The 22,959-nt window shown below is 31.0% G+C and overlaps 1 protein-coding gene across 1 annotated transcript; it reads right to left on the reverse strand.

The window, feature by feature from the left end:
* Positions 1–247: 247 nt before the first annotated feature.
* Positions 248–7,757, reverse strand: LOC139483554 (sialate:O-sulfotransferase 2-like). The gene is made up of 3 exons (XM_071267569.1): positions 7,622–7,757; positions 2,620–2,776; positions 248–1,169 (listed from the first exon to the last, which is right to left on the reverse strand). Exons 1-3 carry the CDS (start codon positions 7,682–7,684, stop codon positions 916–918), a joined length of 474 nt encoding a protein of 157 aa, XP_071123670.1. The 5' UTR covers positions 7,685–7,757; the 3' UTR covers positions 248–915.
* Positions 7,758–22,959: the final 15,202 nt, after the last annotated feature.

Below are 22,959 nucleotides of genomic sequence, written 5' to 3' on the forward strand. Positions count from 1 at the left end.
GATATGAAAAAACGTTACCTAAATGATAGCGTTTCTTTGTTTACATTGCATATGACGTCATAATTTAAATAACGTCACAACTAAAATCCCTAACAACAGAACCAAAATCGGAAACGTTACGGTATTTCCGTTTCTTTTTTTTTGACAAATAATTAAGTTACAAAAAAATAATTCATACAGACTTCGTCCCCATTTACAGGTAATGCCTGCCTCATATTATTCTGTATGAGTTTTTTTTTTTGCCGATTCCCGCCGTGCTCTTTCCTTTGATGAAAGAACCCTCCCTTTCCAGAGGGCCATAGCAATTCCAATGGTGATTCCGTTATGACGTCGTTGAAACAACGTTAAATTACGGGAAACAAAAGACGACGTTTACGTTTGTTATTACCTCCCCTGAAACTGTTGGATATGCCCTTAAACTACCTCAAAATCAAAAAACACACAAGAGTAGGAATGGCGGGAAAACGTAGAACTTATATTACCACTGGAATAATTGTAAAAGATAATTTACAATGATTTTAATCAATCATTTTGATTTATTTAACAGACAAAATATAAAGTTGAATTTAAGTGCTTGTCTCAAACTTAGTATCAGTAGAGCTGTCACTGTTGTTTTGTGGTTTGCTTTATGTAAATGAATCACAGTTAAATATGGCGATATTTTATAAAAAAAAAACTCCAAAGATTTATGTTCAGTTATTACTGCACTGAAGGTTATAATATATTAAATAAATCAATTGGCCAAAAAAAAACCCGCCTATTTGCAAATCTGTCACGCTTTAAAAACAGGGTTTCTCATCAATTCAAAAATAATTGCAGTGTTAATACCATTATGAACAAATTGTTCCATATTTAAGTCAAAACAAAAATTTAAAGGTAGTTTAATCACAGTTTTGTCACAAGTATATTCTATACCTATTTCATCATATAAACTTGGAAATCCTGTGCGAACTGAACTTCCTTACACATAACGGTGAAGCTGTAATACAAACGACACTCTCTTATTTCTGTAGAAATCACGAATACTTTACAGTTCTCAGCCATTTGGCAATACTTTGCACATTCAATTTTGCTTCTACATGTCAGGACTTTGTTGGCCGGTGCCACAAGTATTGTGTTATTTGTGACCAGCTTATACTGAAGTCGACCTTGTTTGTACGGTACATACCCTGGAAATGCGTTTAAAATAAAATAGAAGAAAGGCAAAGTTTATATTCATTTCCAATGCAATAGGAAGAACTAAACCTTAAACAATGTTCAATGAATAAAATCGCCTCTTTCAGCTTCAGTGATAAACAGATGAAATTTTTAATGTATGCAACCATTTCAATGTAATTTTTCTCTAAATAGCAAAACACATTTATTTTGTTGACGCCTCCAATCTCGTTCATTTTAAGTAAATTTATATCCACGAGTCTTGTTTTGTGTGCTTTTATATTTGTTTTCTTAATTAATGTGTGCGATTTAAACATCGGTACCTTTTTTATCGAGTTTATTCAGATTATTATCTATGTTTAAAATTATTCCTATTCACCGAAATAGTGGAAGAATAAGCAAAATGAAGTAAAAACTAAATATAGGCATTATCCGATTATACGATAAACAATCGAAATCGAGAGAAATAAATGAATTAAAATGATGCACTAAAATATCATTTTGACCGCAGTATATAAGGACAAAACAGAAAAGAAAATGAAATCTGATATAATGCTTTGATTGAAATAGGGATTTGTTTTAATCATATTTGGCCAGATTACAGAAAATTTACAAAGTTTATTAATAAGATAAGTTGATGGCGGAATTGAGTACTGTTAAATACTGATTTAAAATTAGAGAAAACAACAGTGGCAACAGGCGAGGTCATGTAAAATGTTTAATCGTCACTTTTCTTCAATTCTCACATTAATAAAAGATTCAATTCTGTAAAAGTATGTATTTGTCACTCTTATTTGGAAACTATAATTGTTTTTATTCTGGAACGGAGTGTATGTACTCATTCAGGTGAATAATTGATAATAAACAGAATAACACTATCGTTTTCATTTTAACCGTGATATTAGAAATGAAGATAATTGAATAATGATTTACAACATGATTTACAAGGAAGTTATTAAATCAAGAGTTCAAAATGGTGAAGTTGAAATCATTTCTTCGTAAATTTTACGGACGCAATCACGAGTTGGTTGACCGTTATGGAATAACTGTTTCACAAATGATATCGGATATGTTCCTTACGTCGTAACTAACATCCCCTTCCCTTTCATAAATGTGACCTACCGAATTAGACTATTTACCGGATTTGTTATCTCATAAGCAACAAGACGGGCGGCACATGTGGATCAGGATCTGCTTACCATCCCTGAGCACCTGAGATCACCCCTAGTTTTTGGTGGGGTTCGTGTTGTTTATTCCTTAGTTTTCTATGTTGTGTCATGTGGACTATTGTGTGTCTGTTTGTCCTTTTCTTTTTTAGCCATGGCGTTGTCAGTTTATTTTCGATTGATGAGTTTGACTGTCCCTCTGGTATCTTTCGTCCCTCTTTTACACCGGCATTTTCCATATTTAGTTAGCAACCTTTCTAAAAAAAGTTCACGCAAAATCCACAATCAGTTAACATACCTGTTTCATACACTGATAACCTCCATCTACCCCCACATATCTGTTCAGAATCACCGACACACTCCCGATTACAATCATAATCCTTGATGTGATAATCACTTACATCTTCAGGACCGTACTGATACGGGTCATCACCACAATGACATTCCCCTCTATTCTACAAATAATCAAATATGTTGTTTGGTTTTTTTTTTATTCAGGTGAATAGTTTGTACGTTAAAATCAAACAAGACAGTTGATGAAAGCAATAGTTAGGACTAAATGTGGATTTTGAAAAGGATTTCTGCACATATGACTGAAGCCCTGATCATGCTAATTGCCTTTTGTAAATTCAAATTCAAATTCATAGCGATTGCAAGATCTTATTGAGCGTGGGGTTGGTTCAGGGTGCTCTTTGATATTATTTCTCAATCTATTTTTTTCAAAGACAAAGTAAGTGTTCATACCAAATGTCATGTACAGTAGTCATGTTTACAATTTGTTTAATGTAATGTACACTGGATTCACATTGAATTAGTTCACATCTATTCACTAGGTTTAATTACATGTAAACGAGATTTGTTCACTCTTGTTAACTATTTGTCATTTGAATGCTCATTACATAGAATCGAATTCAAATTTCTCGGACAACTTTTCTAGTAACTGGGAAGCTACCATTTGATTTTTGGAGCCGGCTGAGAAATAAATTTGAAAAAAAGTCAGACAGGAGTTTAGAGTAAAACAAATGAACGATGAACATCTTTGCACACAAAAAAGGAGGTTGACAATGTAAGTAAAAAAAGTCAGGATAAACTAATAAATCAATGCAGGACCGAATATAATATAAAAAAAAAGCAGGACAGTGATAACAACTTCAAAAAAGCAAGACAAATTGTTACCGGATCTTAGATACTGGCCAAACAATACAATTTACGCACACTCATTTTAGTAATACATTTATGAGTAAATTGTATATTGAGTGAAGGCCAGTGATAAATATGTCTGTGTACGTCCAAAAGATTCAGAAGACATTTTAAAATGAACTATGTGTTTGGCAATGATGATGCATTGAGTCTTGATGAGGGATTAATAAAGCTATCTAAAGTTGATTTTTTTTATAACAAAGCAGTACATCTAGTTTAGCAAATGTTTAGAGATTTAATTCGGTAAAAACTTGATTAATAATTATTATAAATATCAATTTTATTCAAGCAACGTTTCCTTTTTCATGGTAAAATTCATGTTCTAAGTACCTTGTTGCGTGTACACTTAACTCACACAAGCCCTATATCATGTATATTGACTATCGACTGCATGTAGTCAACACATGATTTAAACTACATGTAAACATTGAGTTTTATCAATGGAAACACACATGTGTATAGTATAGATGTGAATTACACAAACACAACAGCAAGTTTATGTATATGTGAGAAAAAAAAATATAAAACACAAAAATATTGAACTCTGACGAAAATTCAAAACTGGAAGTCCCTAATCGAATGGCAAAATCAAATGATAAAACACATCAAACGAATGGACAACAACCGTCATATTCCTGACTTGCTTGGTACAATCATTTTTAAATGTAGAAAATGGTGAATTGAACCTGGTGTTATAGCGCTAAACCTCTCACTTGTATGACAGTCGCATCAAATTCTATTGTATGTTCTACGATGCGTGAACAAAACAGACATAATAGGTAAAATTATCAAAATAGGAGTACAGAAGTCATCACCGTGTCATAATCTCAATTAGAATCAAAACAAACAAATATTTAACAAAGAAGCACAAAAAAGAATCCATCAAATTTAACAACCACATTCATTGCTAACTTATATATGTATTTTAAATCAACCCAAAAAGGACAGAAATATTTGAAGTCATGTGACTCAATGGCAAGGTTCACATCAACTCTAGTGTAGATTCGCGTGTTTGACGTCAGAATGTACACGTCACACAGGAAAAGATATAAAATAATGTTGTCGTTCAGAGTATTTTCAAAATTATAATAGAATAATAACTTAAAACATTGTTGTGACGTCGTTCTATTGTTTACCCGTTCTTTATTTCAGTGATTAGATTATAATTGACCAGTAAGAAACCACTATGTTACCTTTAACTGTCCAATATTTTAAAGAATAGCCCTCCTCCTTCTTGAAAATATATGACAGCTAAAACGTTCCCCAAATGTTCCTGGAACGTTTCAGTTTCGTTGTCAAAACTTTGCGATTTAACGTTGTGGGAACGTTAAAGTGTGGACTACCAGTAACGTTGTAAGAATTTTGTGATATAACGTTATGAAAAAACAATCTGGAACCTTTAGAGAACCTTGTGTAACTAATCTGGAACCTTGATAGAACCTTGCGTAAACAATATGTAACCTTTATAAAACCTTGTGTAACCAATTTGGAACCTTTTTAAAACCTTGTGTAACCAATATGGAACCTTTTAAAACCTTGTGTAAACAATTTGGAACCCAAATTTAACCTAGACTAACAGGTACAATAATGGTCTAACGTATCTACATGCATTGGTCCAACGTTGTTTTTCCCCATCTTCCAGGACATGCTTGTAAATTTTGCCCCTGGACGTTAAATTAACCAACAATCAAGCAATATTTCTCTACGTAACAATATTTTCTTAAATAGTGAACACAAAGGTATGAATATACATAATTTATTTTAGCTAGACAACCAGCAAATTGTTAAAAGTTTAATTTTATGTGTCTACACGTTACTAAATCAGGTCTAGAATGAAAATTATAAAGTCTATTCCTGATAATTTATGACTGTAAATGTAATTCACTTCATACAATTATTTTCCTAGCTCTGTATTCTAACATGGTTTTTATTAAACAAGAGTGTTCCTTTTGTTTTCTGCTACACTTTCTTTTGTCACTTTTTGACAGAATGGACTGTTAAAGCCTTATATCCTTTACACAATGGCATTATAATATACACATGGAAAAAAGTATTGCAACACCAAATTCAAATTAAAGAAACATTCTTTATTTTTTTGTAATATAATTTGTTGAAATAGAACTAGTTAAACATTATTTAAATCTCACCTAAGTTTAATCAATAAATTTCGACTCGATCAGTTCGCATCTGCACATGCAGCGACTGCACCCGTAAACAATAAAACAGATGTTTTATCTTCATTTTTTAAACACTTTAAATAACCAAGTTCATAAAGTTATGTGATTTACAGTTTGTAAATGGTCCTCCATAACTCTTAACTGCAGCAAGATGGGAGATTATCAGCATGATAGAAGCAAGTGTGTCGCTGTGAAAATTGAACGTATTGTTTGTATTCACAATTCTACTATAAGTCCTTTTGAGAATACAAAATAGGCAACAAACGATGTTAAAAACCTTCCGAGATCAAGAAGACCACCTATGACATCTGCTGGGCAAAATCATGCATAATGAAGGTCGGTCAGAAGGAAACCCATTGCAAACAATACAATTCTAAAAAAAGAGAGGTTGCCATACAGGAGACTTTAAAAAAGAACTGTTCGAGAACGACTCATTGCTACTGGATATAGTGCGTTAAGACCATTTGGGGAACTTTTCTTACAAACAGACATACAATGGCCCGTATACAATGTAGTGCAGAGATCGCCAAAGTTGGAAATTAGCATCGTGGTGGAAGACCCATTGTTTCAATCTTTTTTGGCCTGATCATAGCCCGGATTTTGAACCATATCGAGCATATATGGGACACTATTTAGCGTAAAGTTCGCGAAAGGACACCCCTAGTTCAAACACGTCATGAAATATACAATGCCCTTCATCAGGAATGGTTGCGGTTACCTCAGCAACAAATAAGTCGACTGGTGACAGAAATCAAAAGACGCTTAGACATGTTAGAGGCGGTTATCCGTTTGAATGGAGGCTACTAATTCTTTGGCGTATAACGATCAACGATGATGTCAACATTCATCATAAGATTAATTTGGAAATGTCTGACATTGTAAAATTCGACTGCAGTAAAAGTTGTAAAATGCATTTTTTTGTACAAAAAATACTTCATTTCGTTATCAAAATTGTGGTTAGATAAAAGATTTTTTTCTTGCGTTTTTTTATTCGTTTTAATGCCAATGTTATCATTAACTATGTTTCAATATTATTTTACAAATATTTTATCATATTCTATCCAAAATACCAGGCTGATTTTTCAAGGTTTAAAAACTCAAGGTGTTGCAATATTTTTTCCATGTGTATAGAACAGTAAAATAATGGCATTATAATAGAGTTCCCAATTAAGAGGAGGTCAAATGTAATATAGAATGAGCTTTAAAAAAATCGTGTGCGTTTGGACACATTTATTTTCATATTATATAGTAAATATATAAATTGTGTCGTAAAAAACAATGACACTTAACATTAAGAATGGAAATGGAGAATGTGACAAACAACTATCCGACCAAAGAGCAGATAACAGCCGATAGCCACCATTGGGTCTTGAATTCAGCAAAAACATCCCGCATCCGGCAGCGTGCTTTAGCTGGTCACTAAACAAATACGACTGTATTAGTTAAAAGAAAATTGAAGTCATACTAAATTTGAGTTGAGGATATATATAAATGAACTCAACATAAAAATCTTACAAAACTAACACGGGTCGATTCTAATCATTAATGTTTAAATGTTCTAAATAATTTGCCCCCCCCCCCCCCCAAAAAGCAAAATTTCTTAAAAACATAAACAAGTTTGTTTATGTTTTAAATAAATTGTGCTTTTTTGGGGGGCAAATTATTTAGAAATCGCAAGTTAGATGCGGAACCACAGAAGGAAGGACAAAACCAGAAGTACATTTTGATTAAATAATAGCCTGCAAAATATTTTTCAAGACAATTGCAGTACTTTTCTAAAAAATTTAATTTGTTTTCAAATGGATCAATATTTATGTATTAATTTCCTTAATGTCAATAATCATTTCAAAAATCACTTATCTTTGGAAGATATCACTTGTAATGTGTTGAATATGTTTTTATTTCACATTATTACAACATTACCTCTGTTCCAGAGTATATGTAGCCCTGTTCTTTACAGTAAAGCAAACAAAAGTTGTTTTCCATATCTGGAGTTTCGTTATCCAACACATATTGATGTGTTAACAGTCTTGTAAATGAATCAACGAAACATCCAACGTAATCATTGCCATCTGTTCAAAAGAATGTATGCATTAAGTTAACAGGTTAAAACGGACAATTAGTAAATAACTAACTGTGCAATTATTGCCTACCGAGGGTGTTAAATGTTAATCGAAATGTAAACTACTTTTGTAGGTAATGGAAAGGGGGAAAACATAGTATTTAAGTTATATATATTTGAAATTGGGTAAATAACAAAAAATATGTAAACAAATACATTGCATTCCCCTCTCCTAGATCTTGTACTGTCGTGAACAATATATTACTGATGATTTTATGCAGAAAAAAGATTAAAAGAGTATCATGTTTTATCATTATACACAGTATCATATCATGCATATATTATCATTATATATGAAATATCAATTAAAGGAACTCACCAATCACCTGTACTTGACACTGAAAAAGAAACAGTTTAAATTGAAAAGATAGTGATAGATTATCTAATCGATGATTTGAAATAAGCACGTATATTAAACGAGTGATCAATCAACCCATTAATTCAAGAATGCTCAAAGTGCATAAGTAACTTATCACTGTTGTTCGGTCGTCAGTTGATATTTGTTTTCGATATTTGAATTATTTGATTCGTTATATTTTTTAGATTTGCAAGAGGCTTTTTTATGAAAACAATGTAGAAAATGTAAGGAGCTATTTCATGTTTATCTTTTTCTACGCATTCACACTTTGTTTTGATCCGACATAATCGACGTTTTGACAACGCCTACTGTTGTATGACGTCAGAGGAGTGAGATAACCACGTTTTCATTTCACTGGGAAATCAATGTTATTTATTGCAGCCAATGTTATATTGCTATCTAATATATACTAATATGTAATGAATGCAGATCACTTGTATGTGTAATACCGTCAACGGCAAACATTTTGCATCAGCCATCCGACATGACATCGACATCAGTCACTGTTACAAAGGACTCTTATTTGTATAACGTCATTTCACATTAAGATTAAGTAAGATCTACTTTATAGGTATAATTTGGCTGTTACAATATAACACTCTGTATCATCCCTGAACTAATGCAAACCTATCGAGTAAAGCTACTTAGATTATATTGGTATCTCGGGTTGAAACAAATGTGATATTCAACAAGCTATATGATATTCTCTATTGATAGTATGTCTTTTCATTGCATGTGCTTGATATTTCAATCTAAGGAAGCTAAATGCATTAAAACAACGTAACATTAGAATATAAAAAAGTTAAGGACAGGAAAATCCTTAGTTAGTAATCTAAGATACATGGATGTCCCCCGTAGTATCAGTTGAATTATATGATAAAGTGGATATCATTTCAATTAACAATGTTAACCATATTGGTGTTCTCTTTACAGATTCTTCAGAGACATGTTTTCTAAATTGGCCAATTTACTATTATTTCTTATAGAGATAATCCAAGTCGTTTACTATGTTCATATGTTCTAATATTATCATATTGATATGGGTCACGGTCCTTACGATTCCTGTACAAATTGCATTTAAACTATTGCAGGAAAAAACAGAATTTTCAACACATTATTCATACAATGTTCATACAGACAGATCAAGTAGGTAAGTGTAGACTGTTTAAATGTCAATAAACAATGTTATACAGTAAAGGGAACGAAAATTACACTGTATATAGTTTCGTGCATCCGAAGCAATTTATGAATACATCTTCAAAACTCAAACTGTAAAACTCAAAATTGGAAAGACCAGAACACATGAAATATCTTGATCTTTCTTCAAAGTCGTTAGGAAAAACACGAAAGTCCCACAAATTTAGATTGGAGTTTTTATATAATATAGCAAATCAAGCTCATACTCTGGCATGTGTATTTGTGGTATCTATCTGTTTGTCGTAAATACTGTCATACATTCGTTTTTCTTTCTTGTAATTGCTATGTTTAGAGCGGCGAATTAATAGTAAAAGTTAGATTTATAATTGTATAATGGTTCTGAATTTAACCATTAAATTATATTATTGTTTGTTTCTTCAACTATGATATTTTTCGAAAATATTGAAATTGATTCAACATGATAAAAGTACTTTTAAACATTTCGTTAAAACTGCACAGTGTCACTGTCATGTAATTGTTGATGTAAAATATCTTTAATATTCTTTGTTTGTTATCTAAATAGAATTATTCCACACTTACTCGTGTTAAATAAGGATGCACATTTTTTTGGACAGAAATAATAAATAGCCATTTATATTTCAGTACTTTTTGTATATTATGATTTTTTGTTTTTCATAAAATAGGCTTTTATGGAAAAGATTGCAATCAGTCATTATGAATACATTACTTTTGTATGAAATGTGAATAAGTAAGGATAAATATGCATAAACTTTTGTTTTTGTTAAAAAAATATTCAATTCATTTCATTATTTCACTACCAATTATTAACTGCCACTGATGTTTTGTACATTTTATGGTACAGGACTGGGTTTTTTTTCATAAGATCTTAAGAATATCAGAGAAAATATACTTAAATGATACTCGCAGTTATCTTCGCTTGCTACTTTTTATTTGCAACTAGTTTATAATTTCAAGGTGCTCAAGACAAGATTTTTTATAAGAATTTTAATAATGTAAGTAGTAAGAAAAACTTTTTTAATTTTTGGTGTCCATTAATATATGTAATATGCTGAATCTAAATATGTATTTAGATTTTTGATTTTTGGGCCCCGTTATCAAATTGGTCCACATTGAGGTCAAAAGGATTCAAAATGAAACTTTTTTGGACCCCCTTCTTTTTTGGAGATGAACGGATTTGAATAGTGACATATGGTTGAACCCCCCTTTTTTCTTTTTATCCGAGGTTTGGGACCCCACCCCCTTTTTTTAAATGGCTTTTTGCGCCCAAATATAAACAATATATTAAGTTCTGTAATGGTGAATGGTCGACTTTTTAAATAGTTATGCCCCTTGGAAAATTAATACCTGTACAACACATGGAAAATTTGAAGTCGATCCTTTTATTAAAACAGAAAAAAGAGGTCAATAAATAAACGAACAAATATGACACTTTTCATGTATAAATTGCAGTTATGTTATCCTTTGTTCATCTCATTAAATATAACTTTATTTGTCAATCTGGAAAATGCTCGTCTTGAGAAAAGACCATTTCAGAATTATGTTGAAAATATAATGGTGAAAACATTTAAATATGGGCCTCCATTGCAAAGGGGTATAATTAAAAAAAAAAGATGTGGTATGATTCTAAATAAACAACTTTCCCCAAGAGACCAAAATGACACATAAATTAACAACTATAGGTAACCGTACAGCTTTCAACAAGGAGCAAAGCTAATACTACATAGTCAGCTATGGAAGGCCCCAAAATGACAATATATAATCTGTTTTTTATTAGTGTTACTTCTTTTTATACACGTTTGGATGAACTGTCTATGTTTTATGTTTCAGGAATTAGAGTTACACATTACGACTTTAGTGAAGCACTGTCAGGAAAAGTTTCTGTGATGAATAAAAAATGAATGGAACTAAAGTCAAAGCTTGTCAGTGTGCAGTTGTAGAGGTTGACTCCTCAAAACAGAACAAGTTACTATATTAAGGGAATTAACCGCCTCTTTATCATGTTTATGATATGAAAATTATTTTTTTAAATAAAATTAAATCTTTTAAAATGACAGATGATAAATGAAAATTCTAAAACCAGCATTTATGTCACTACACAAATTATTTTGATATCTTTTTAATAATTTATGAAATAGATTCATTATGGGTGCAATACATAATTTGCAGAACAGGATGTAACCTTCTGGCCCACTGTAAAAAGTCGAGAGGTTTTAATTTATTGGCGTAGATGGAATAAGCACATTAACCTAACCCACAACAATTCAAATATTGCTAATGGAGTATTTTTATTGATAAAATATTTTTCATGTGTCATTTGATAAGTTACGGGGTTCGTGTTGTTTATTCTTTAGTTTTCTATGTTTTTTTTATGTGTACTATAGTTTGTCTGTTTGTCATTTTCGTTTTCAGCCATGGCGTTGTCAGTTTATTGTCGATTTATGAGTTTGACCGTGCCTCTGGTATCTTTCGTCCCTCTTTTATATCTTATATATTCAATGTTTATTATATGTTTTAAAAAGATTTGCCTGTTTGCTAATCTTGTAGTCATTTATGGGTTATTGACATGGTTAAAATTCATATTGTTAGTGTAAGGGTTACTAATAATGTCAAATCAATGATATTTGGTATATACTTAATTTATAATATCCTTTGTAAAAATATGCCGAGCATATTCAGTATGTATTCGTGTGTATTATTGTGGAAATCATTATTGGACACAATTTGTCTGTTCAACAATATAATCGGTGAAATTTTACCGTTTACAATGAACAATCAATAAAATTGGAGGGAAACGTCGACCTACTAGTAGACCCTTTCCATATCTGCAGGATGCATACTTAACTTTCAGTAAATTAGGAGAAATTGAACATACTTTTTATAGAGTAAACACATGTTTTGTTTTAGTTTTTTTTCTATCTTTAAGGTAGATAGGGTGTCTTCCTCCATCTTGGATTTTGAAGTACCAGAAAACAAGGTCTAATCCTTTAGTAGAATGTGCAAATTTTCAGAGTACTATGTAATTCATGTGTAAGAATTTTCCTTTCGATACAAAAATGACAGGTTTCATCATATTTATGGTTATATTTCACAAAAAAACAGAAAACTTTTGTTTGATTAAAAATAAAAATTCCAACTTTGCCACATAAGGGGAGACAACTCAAATACAAGAGCAGATGATTCAGATTAAGGTACTTTTACAATAGAATGTGTTAGGAATTTAGATATTTTATAATGAAGCAAGAAAACGGATCCGGTGACCCCATTTTTTTTCATTTTCTTAACTGAAAGCATACTATTAAAGCTACCTTCTCAAATTTTATCTCAAAATTATATGGTATAGTTTACGCTTTATAGCAGAAAATTGGGTTTTCTATGCATAATCTATATAAAACCTGTCAATTTAGAACACCGTGTATAAAAAAAATCATCAGGTACATGCCTTTGTTCAATTAATAAAATGACACTGTTTTCACGATGAATCAAGAAACAACAACACGACCAAAGAGCAACAGAAAGCCACTAATTGGTCTTTAACGCAGCGATAAAATCCTGTACACGAAGGCAAGCTTCAGCTGGCCCCAAAACAGACATGTGGACACGCATACCACGCCATGCGATTCCAATCTCAATATCTTATAAAACAAAACTATCATACAATATCTTTTACATGAACAAATTATTGTGTTTTAAAGCAAAGATTAGTATTATAATAATGTATATCGATGTATCGATGTTAAGTAAAGAGTTACCTTAATTGAATTCGCAATTTTCGACACAATCAACAACACAAAATAATGTATAATCATCCTTCTATGGCGAGTTGCAATGACAGAATGACAGCTATATAAAATTACATAACATGTCCTCTAGACAAAAAGATTATCAGTCACTACTGATGAATTATGTAATGAAAAATTATTGCTTCAAGCTTTGTTTACAGTGAATGCATTTGCAAGTACGATAATCAATTTTGAATGTGCGTTTTAGATATTGTATTATATTAATTCCATAAGTTTTGAACGGTTGCATAAAACAAAAGATCTTAAGCAAATAAGTGTGATATACTTGCCAATAAGACATCTCTGTATAAGAGATCAAATAACACAGACGGCAAATTCATTTTGGGGCCAATTATAGCTTGCTTGTTAGTTTGAGCTAAGGTTCCGAGTCATGTTTTACGATTTTTGTCATTTTTTTTTTCGGAATCGTCTGGTTTTATCCATTGGAATGCATTAACAATTTTTGCCCATTGACCCCAATTTTTCTTTTTATAAATCTTTTACTTGTATAATTACAAGCCATCTGACTAAATCTTATACAATTTTAGTTATTTTGTAATAGTTTTTGAGAACTTAAACTTGTCAATGATAAAGCTAGGAAAAATAAAGAGAGAACCTTTTCCTAACAAAATATTAATGGCTAATATCTCGTAAACAAGTACATTGACCTATATATTTATTTTGCTTTGTTGGTTCCTTTATTAATCCCCTATCAATACATACGAATGTTATTAAAAGCTTGTTATTTTGAAACTGAGTAGCGAACCTCTTTAAAGGCCGTATTTTGACCTATAATGGTTTACTTTTACAAATTGTGACTTGGATAGCGAGTTGTATCATTGGCACCCATATAACATCTTCATACATTATAAGTTAGGTAAAAAAAAAGTCCAAAATAGGGGTACAGCAGTCAAAAACCTTGTTTTATGAGCTTAGTAACTATAAAAACAAAACAAAAAGTCAACATCAACAAAAACACAAATAGGTATATAGAGAAAACACACTGATTAACATACTACATGTTTTTATGAACGACAAGTTTAAAGGGGAAAAAATCGTCAAAGAAACAAACCAGATGAAAATAGAGATAGATTAAATATACTTATCCATTTTCTGACGTTTCTAATTTAGGTTACACCGTTGGTTTTCCTGTTTGATTGGTTTTACACTATTCATGTTGGGGCCCTTTAAAGCTTGCTTATTGGTGTGACCAAAGGGTCAGTGTTGAAGGCCGCACTTTGACCTATAATGGTTCACTTTTACGAATTGTGACTTGAATGGAGAGTTGTTTCATTGGCACCTATACAACATCTTCTTAAATGTATATAATAGGTAAATATGTCAAAAATAGGGGTGCAGCATTCAACCTTGTGATATGATCTTAATAACTATAAAAAACAAAAAATATGTAAACATCACCAAAACACAAAAAGATATATAGACAAAGCACGCTAGCAAACATGAAAGACAAGAATACAAAAATGTACCATATCACAATAACACAATTATTGGATGTGTTAGTATCAAGGCACATCAAATTGATATTAACAACAATATACTAAAAAATAAAAGTAATATTCGCAAAGACAAATACAGAATAATATAACACACTATTAAGATGATAAACAACATCAGTACCTACAATGCATACTTCAATAACATCCTGTATTTTTTGTGAAGTTGATGTGGAAAATGTATCAACAAAGTCTTGGTATGTTGAGATGAACTTTTTTAAAATAAGGATGACGTGTTTTGACATACCATTAGTTCATCAACTTTCTTCTCAGACACTGGCGAATGCAGATGTTATTATATCACCTTCATTATAATTGATCGAACGTGACTTGAAGTAATTAAGTTAATTTTCCTTTTAAAGCAAGAATAATAAATAACCATGAAAAATCATTATGTGCAGTCAATGAATATAATGAATAGAATTTCAAAACTCATTCTACTTGTTTTTATGACGTCACTGAATGAATGCATGATCTTTATTATCATAAACAAACTACATAGTAACAGAGAAGATAATATTACAATAATAACAAATATTAAAATAGCATAAGTGAAATACGAATTATTATTAATTGATATTATAATATATGTTTCATTGTATTTGGACAAAAGATAAATAAAGGCAGCAGTTGTAGGAGGAAAGCCTTTCAAATACATAGATTTAATAAATCTACACAGTTTATTAAACTCAACACAATTTTGGGTTGAACAAATTTGTTTGTATTTAATAAATTTTAAGTTTTTACTGTGATATTGTGTAAAGTATTTGCTTCCTCCATCTTTGATATAAGTGCATGACATGATATCATGGTATTCATCATCGATGTCAGCTAAGTCAGAAAGGTGACACACTACTCGATGTCTTAGAATAGTGCGCCACTTTCCGTTCAAATTGGTAAACGGTTATATTTACATCTAAATTATCAGAAGGTAGTTAATAAATTAAATGGTAGTACTGATAACTGATACTAGTTTCAAATTGAAAAAAAAAAACAACATCATTAAACAATATATAACACAGTTGAATTGTTTATTTCAGTTGACTATGTTGACCATTCTTAAATAAAGTGGTTTCTGAATATTTGCTGAACACTGAATACGACTCAATGGTTCTTAAATTATAAGTTGTGACGGTTATTTACATTTTGATGTAAGTTTCTTATAAAATTATTATAGCCTTTTACTCTCCAGGTCTGTCGATTTTTATTTCAATGAAGATTGATAATGCATTAAAAAAAGATGTAAAGTTTAGTCCTAAATGCGACTCATTTGTTACAAGTTTGGCTGTCAACAGGACAAGTTCAAATGAATGAACCCTTCCAATGAATAATGTATGCAAGTCAAGAATATTTCACTCGTTTAAACAATCATATCAACAACGTAAACAACATATACATTAACCAAACATTCATCAGAACCTCTGACCTTTATCTTCGTTACAATGCCTCTGATGTATGTAATGATTCCAATTGTATGTGAGTGGTAAACATTTCACCTATTAGTAAAATTTTCGACAAGAATTTTGTAATTGCTTTGATCGCACTTGAATAATTATTTCTAATTTCTATAGGTGTTTATTATATTGGAAGGCATTAACAAAGACACAGAGAGAAAAGAATAAACCAGTTTGCATCATGTCAGTGTGTATTCAATTACACCAATGGTTTGTCTGAGTTTAACATAATCGCATAAACACGCATATGAGGTGTGCAATAACTTAAAACTGTTATCTATTAAGGCCTTAGTAACATTTTTTTTTCATAAATGTTGTAAATATAAAGTCACATTTCTAATATTTTCGTGTGCATATAAATATTTGTTTATATTATTAGACTTTGATATATGTAATATGCAAATAGGCAAGCAGATGAGATATTCTTAAAACTGTAATGTATGAAGGCCTCAATTTCTCTTTTCAATTAATGTGATATTTCTATTACTTTCGTGTAAAACATTTAAAAATAAGTATTGGTAAAAAAGTTACACCTAACATCAATCCGAATTCAGAAAGCAACAAATCGTATTGAAAGACTCCGTATACATACTTTTAGTATTTTATTGTTATTATATTACAAAATAATGATCACATGATGCTAGTATTACTTCACTTACAATTGCTTTGATTGTTACTCATAACATAATTACAGAAGTAACTGAGCTAATGAAAATCCACCACACCTCCGACTATTTTGTTTTGTTGATATTGCATTGATAAAAGCCTTCAAATACGAGTCTCTGTGATCATAGAAATGGCTAGACATGGCTAAGAAATTTGCATAAGAATTAAACATAAGCGAAGGGTGAAAATAAGCTGCAATGCAGCAAAAATAAGCTAAAGTTTATGCTATCACAAGCTATAAAACAGGTTGTTAACATTTCGCATACAAAATTAACTGATGACGAGCAATTTGTATTATCCAGAGGCTTAACATTCATTCCTTCGCCGTCAGTCAAAAAGGCAAAGCAGGATTTATTTCATGATTTTAATGAAAGAGGGACGAAAGATACCAGAAGGACAGTCAACCTCATAGATTGAAAATAAACTTACAACGCCATGGCTAAAAGTAAAAATACAAACAGACAAATAGTAGTACATAAGACACAACATAGAAAACTAAAGACAGCTGGGGATGATCTCAACATACGTTACAAATAAAACTAAGCAAAATGACAATCATTCACACAGATTGAAAAAAGGACTACTAGCAGTTACTGACATGCCTGATCCAGACTTTAATTAACATGGTTAAAAAGTTATGTTCTGTATCATATCGTTCTAAAAGAATATAATATATACCATGCTAACAACTGTTTTCAGAAGTTTTTTTTCGTTTTCGATGCAAAGACCCAAAGAGTGAATCAATATCAATTCCCCCCAAAAGAAGTCATCTGTAATGACTCGATAACGGTATCGTTACAATATTTGTTAAGTCTTTTTCAAGGTTTGGTTAGCTTTTGAGACTTTAAAGTACAACAAATCCATGCAATATGTGCGGATCGTTTGCCCCTGTTCAAGAAAAAAACTGACATCTAATGTTTGAATATACTCCTCAAATATACCAGGATTACAAATTTTGTTCACCAGTCTATAGAAGACTCGTCAGGAAGGCTCAAATAAAAATAGTCACAATGAAATTACCGCGATGATAATATTGAGCTGCAAATTTTGATTTGACGAAAACATGGATTTGAAGCATAAGTGCATGCATTTTTGATTTATTAGTATCAGATCAGTGAACGAGAGGAAAACAATAGTATTTTGGAAGAATCATCATCCAAATTCAACATGTTAATTTGCTATCAAAAAAGCCATTCAATTTAAAAAAAATTATCTGGTCATGATCACAGCCATATATCTTTTCTTCGATCTATGAGTTTGGATGTCCCTCTGGTATCTTTCGCCCTTCTTTTCTAACATTAACTCGGATTTTTTCCCCAACTAAATTGTATTGTATCGTTTGTTGTGTGTTTGTGTATACCACTTTAGTAGAAGTATAGGGATATGCTTCAGAGGTCATCAACACTGTTTAAGCCCGCAGCTATTTTGAATCTCGACCTTTGTACTTTTTGCATGTTTTTAGAGTTTAATGTGAAGTCAATCTTTGCTGCACTGGTAATTTTTGTTAAGAGCCCTCATGAAGCCCGCCGCTGTGTGTATTTCATACATTTTTTAAGATTGTTTTTTCTAGAAATACAATCCAGATATCTTCAGGAAGATATCCAAGCAGATATCGTCAGCTGCAATGTCTCGCCAATATAATCATTCAGGGGTATTTTATAAATGACACAGTAATTGATCAATAGATTTTAATGTTTTTCGATATCTCATAGATACCACGTTACTAAGTTTACATGTATTGATATCTATTTCTACATAAATTATCAATTAAACGAAGATAGAAAAAAAATGTTTTTATTGGATAAAGAATAAGCAATATAATGAACGGTAAACATTTTTTTTTTAAATATGAAAGTGTAATTATATGTCATTTGTAACAAGAATTGACACATACAGTAACTGATATAGGTAAACAAACACCTAAATGTTATAGAGTGCCTGTCAGAAGAAAAACATTATATAATTATTAGTAAATCTTACTCAATCTATAATTTAAAAAAAGACACTGCATTATTTGATCAAAAAATATTTTCACTTTCATTTAAAGCAATACATTTTCGATTGTATGCATCAAATCTTCGAGCAGTGTGATCGGCCTCAGCGGTCTAAGTGGTCGAACTATAGTCTTTCATCAGGAAATATGGCGGATGGTAGAGGTACAACCTTAGATCGTTGGGCAATTATCAACTACAAGGTAATGGCTATCATTGTTCAAGATCAATATTGTGTGTGTTCCATTCGTTCAGTCCCGTTGGTTGATATAGTGGAGCTTATGATTCTAATTTTTAAAAATTTATATTAAAGTTTTTTTTTAATTTGCTGATAACAAAATTCAAATAATGTTGAACAAATTTACAATATCAAACGAATTATACCAACAGATAAAAAGGATGCTATGTTGGCCCTCATGACTAGGTGAGTAACAATGTTTTCTTTACTATACCAAAAACAGTTTAATCAAAAACAAATCACCGCCATTGTCTCTTCTTTGCAGGAAAATAAATGTAACAAATCACCGCCATTGCCTCTTCTTTGCAGGTAATTCTAATATGACGTGCTTCTTTAGCTTTGTAAACAACACTGTGATAAAATTCTCGATAAAATATACTTAGCACAGACTCAGAGATATACATAATAATAGCTGTTACAATATACTTCCCATGTAAATCTAAATATATTGGAACCTATTTGCAGACCCTTTGCCGATTTTATTGTTTTAAAAAGTGCAATTAAAAAAAGACAAAATAACTTTTATTCTTATTCGTATGCATAATAAAAAGAAGTAATGCACAAGAGCTCGGAGAAGTCAACAAAATAAAAATAAAATAAAAGTCCGCGAAAGTCTATTAATCTTTTTGGCGCATTTAAGTCATTTCAAAACATGACGTCATACAAATGAAACCGCTAAAGTTGAAAGTTTTCTGTTACGTGAACCATCGGAATTTGTATGATATTGTATTAAACTGATTTTTGAGGTAGGTTTTGTTTTATTTTCTATTCTATTGCATTATTCGCATATTTACTCATTTCAGCAAGTCAACATGGCGGCTCCTTAGTTACAAAATGTCAACTTTGGAATTGACGGAAGCTTATGAGAAAAACATGTAAATTAAAAATGGCAAATGTTGGGTATGAGAATTTAATGATTAAAAAGTTTTTTTTTCTAGCGGTTATTCACGAAATAACCTACGCAAGCTACATATTTATAAAGATATTTGAGATTTATCTAACAGGGAGTAAAAAAGAACAGGCACACACACACAGCATACCTACCCTCGCTTCAGTTTTTTAATGACCGTATTTGTCCTATTAGAATCGAAATAATTATAGATTGTTGGAAATTTACACATGGCCTGGGCCGTGATATTCGTTAATTTTATCCCTCGCTAACGCTCAGGATAAAATTCGAATATCACGGCCCAGGCCATGTGTAAATTTCCAACAATCTATGGCTTCCATGAATTATTTCTTAAATAAACATGATCAATGTAATGTAAACAAAAAACGAAATGTATCAAAGGAATATTCAACCACATTAGTCAAAAATCAAATTACACCACCATGGCTAAAATAGAAAAAGACCAATAGACAAACAACATTAGACAAAACACAAAATTGAAAACTAAAGAATGACCAACACGAACCAAACCTTACAATTATACAATTAACTGCAATATTTGAAAAGTAAAAAGAGTTACTGTAATACGGTGAGAATTGTTTGTTTGGATTAAGCAAATTAATATTGATTTTGTTTTAAAAGAAAATGTCACCACAATAGTGCTTGTCTAATAATCCCAAATTTCGGATCACATTTTACTAAGCATATATAAGATAAATTTCATTTGTTTCAGTCTAAAAGAAAAAGTAATAACATTTAAAAATAACACATTTGTATCGTCACATATATCTATCGAAAATCGACATGTGCTAAATTAAAACAACAGAAGTATACCACTGTGCGAAATTCATAAATGGATTGAGGAAAAAACAAATCATGAAAAATAAAGTTATGCGGGAGGACGTCTTACCGGATATTTAAAACAAAAAGTGTGCAAAAAATTACAGTTATACTCCAATTGAAGGTTGATTTAAGCCAGTATTTATATGCAGTTGTTTCACTAGTATATTTTACGCTTATTTCATCATATAAACCTGGAATCCCTGTACGATTTGAACTCCTTCACACATAACGGTGTGGCTATTATACAAACTGCACTCTTTTGTTTCTGTGGAAATTACGAATACTTTACAGTTGTCAGAAATTTTGCAATACTGTGCACAATCAATTTTACTTCTTGATGCAAAGAGCATCTTTTAGCTGAAGTGATGAAAAGATTAAATTTGGAATACATGCAACCAGTTCAATGTACATTCTTTTGCTGAATATCAGAAAACACGCACCTATTTGACACCTCCAATCTCGTTCTTTTTTGATAAATTTGATCCATCCGTGTTGTATGTTGTGCTTTGGTTTGTGGGTTATTGATGTTGGATATAATTCCGTTATCTATATATCTGACTAGGCGAACATAAACAAAATGAAGTAACAAAAATGTTATGTGCATTATCCAATTTTACGATAATCAACTAAAAGGAGGCACAATTAAGGAATCAAAATGTAACACTACAATATGAATCTGACCTTAACAATATAAAGACGGAACATCAAAGACAACAGACTCAGAGCTTCGATTAACAAATAGATTTGTTCCCATACTGTGCACATTAACTTACACTTATTGATGGTAGGACTTGGTTTCCCGTTGCTGTAACGTTCGTGTTATTTTAGACTAACTTATACTAAACCCAACTTTGCTTATAAGGTAAATAGCCTGCAAATACGTTTAAAAAAATAATAAAACAAAGGCAAAGTTATATACATTTCAAATACAACAGGAATCACTAAAACTTTTACAATTTTCAATAAAAAAAAAAGAATGCAAAGAAGCACTTTCAGCTTCAGTTGTAAAAGGAAGATTTTTTTTAATATATGCAATCATTTAAATATATATGTTTTTTTCCTGATTAACAGGACACAATCAACTAGTTGACGCTTCCAATCTCGTTCTGATTTAGTAAATTTGAAACTATCAGTGTTGATTTTGTGCTTTGAATTGTGTGCTCTAAATGAATGTATGCGATTTCAGCATTAGTAAACGTTTCGTGTTTCTATTTCACAGAATTTATTCGGATACTATTTATTTTTACAATTATTTCTGTATCTATTTTCCGAACTTGGTAAAACATAATCGATATGAAGTAAAACAATGCTTTAGTATTATCCAATTATACGATAATTATCCGAAATTGGGCAAAATATAGAAATCAAAATGTAACACTAAAATATAAATCTGACCGCAATATATAAAGACATAACAGAAAATAAAACAAACACAGAGCTTTGATTGGAATAGAGATTTGTTTTTACGTTAAGAGACCGTATCACAAGAGATTTATGAAGATAAGTTAATAAAGGAATTAAGAACTCTTTTATTACTGTTTTGTTATTTGATTTTGCCATGTGATTATGGACTTTCCGAATTGATTTTCCTCTGAGTTCAGTATTTTTGTGATTTTACTTTTTCATAATGATTTGATCGATTGATTGATTTTTGTTTGCTTTGATTTGGTGAAATGGAGGCAATCAACAGTGGAAACTTCCGAGGTAATGTAACATTGGATCGTCACTTTTCTTCATTTCTAAAAAGTTTTTAATACCAATAAATGATTCAATTCTGTAAATTTTAAAGTGTTTATATCCCAGTGGATTTTCATTCATTCTGGAAAGGAATTTATTTTATACATTTAGAAAAATATTGCTAATAAATTCAATAACACTTTTTTCAGTTTCACCGTGATATTATGAAAAAAAGAATATTTACCGAGGTTTCACACTATCATTATCATGTTATTCTTACAACCTTTTCTTAAAATGTCTTTTCACGATTCAGTCTTATTACCTGTTTTATATACTGATATTCTCCATCCTCCCCCACATATCTGTTCAGAATCGACAAGACACTCACAATCACAATCATAACCCGGTTTTTTGAAATAATCGGGTACATTTTCAGGGCCGTACCAATAAGGGTCATCACCACACCAACATTCCATACAATTCTAAAATAATTAAATCTGTATTGTAGATTCAGGTCAACAGTATGGATGTCTAAATCTAATAATAGCGCT

Source organism: Mytilus edulis, chromosome 7 (genome assembly GCF_963676685.1).
Source record: "Mytilus edulis chromosome 7, xbMytEdul2.2, whole genome shotgun sequence".
Classification (NCBI taxonomy): Eukaryota; Metazoa; Mollusca; class Bivalvia; order Mytilida; family Mytilidae; genus Mytilus; species Mytilus edulis.

Bases quoted from the DNA above. Each gene is read 5' to 3' on its own strand.
- LOC139483554 (XM_071267569.1), bottom strand. From the start codon at position 7,684: ATGGAAAACAACTTTTGTTTGCTTTACTGTAAAGAACAGGGCTACATA. The intron at 2,777-7,621 runs GTAATGTTGTAA...GATTATTTGTAG, and splicing joins ACATATACTCTGGAACAGAG to AATAGAGGGGAATGTCATTG. The intron at 1,170-2,619 runs GTATGTTAACTG...ACGCATTTCCAG, and splicing joins GTTATCAGTGTATGAAACAG to GGTATGTACCGTACAAACAA.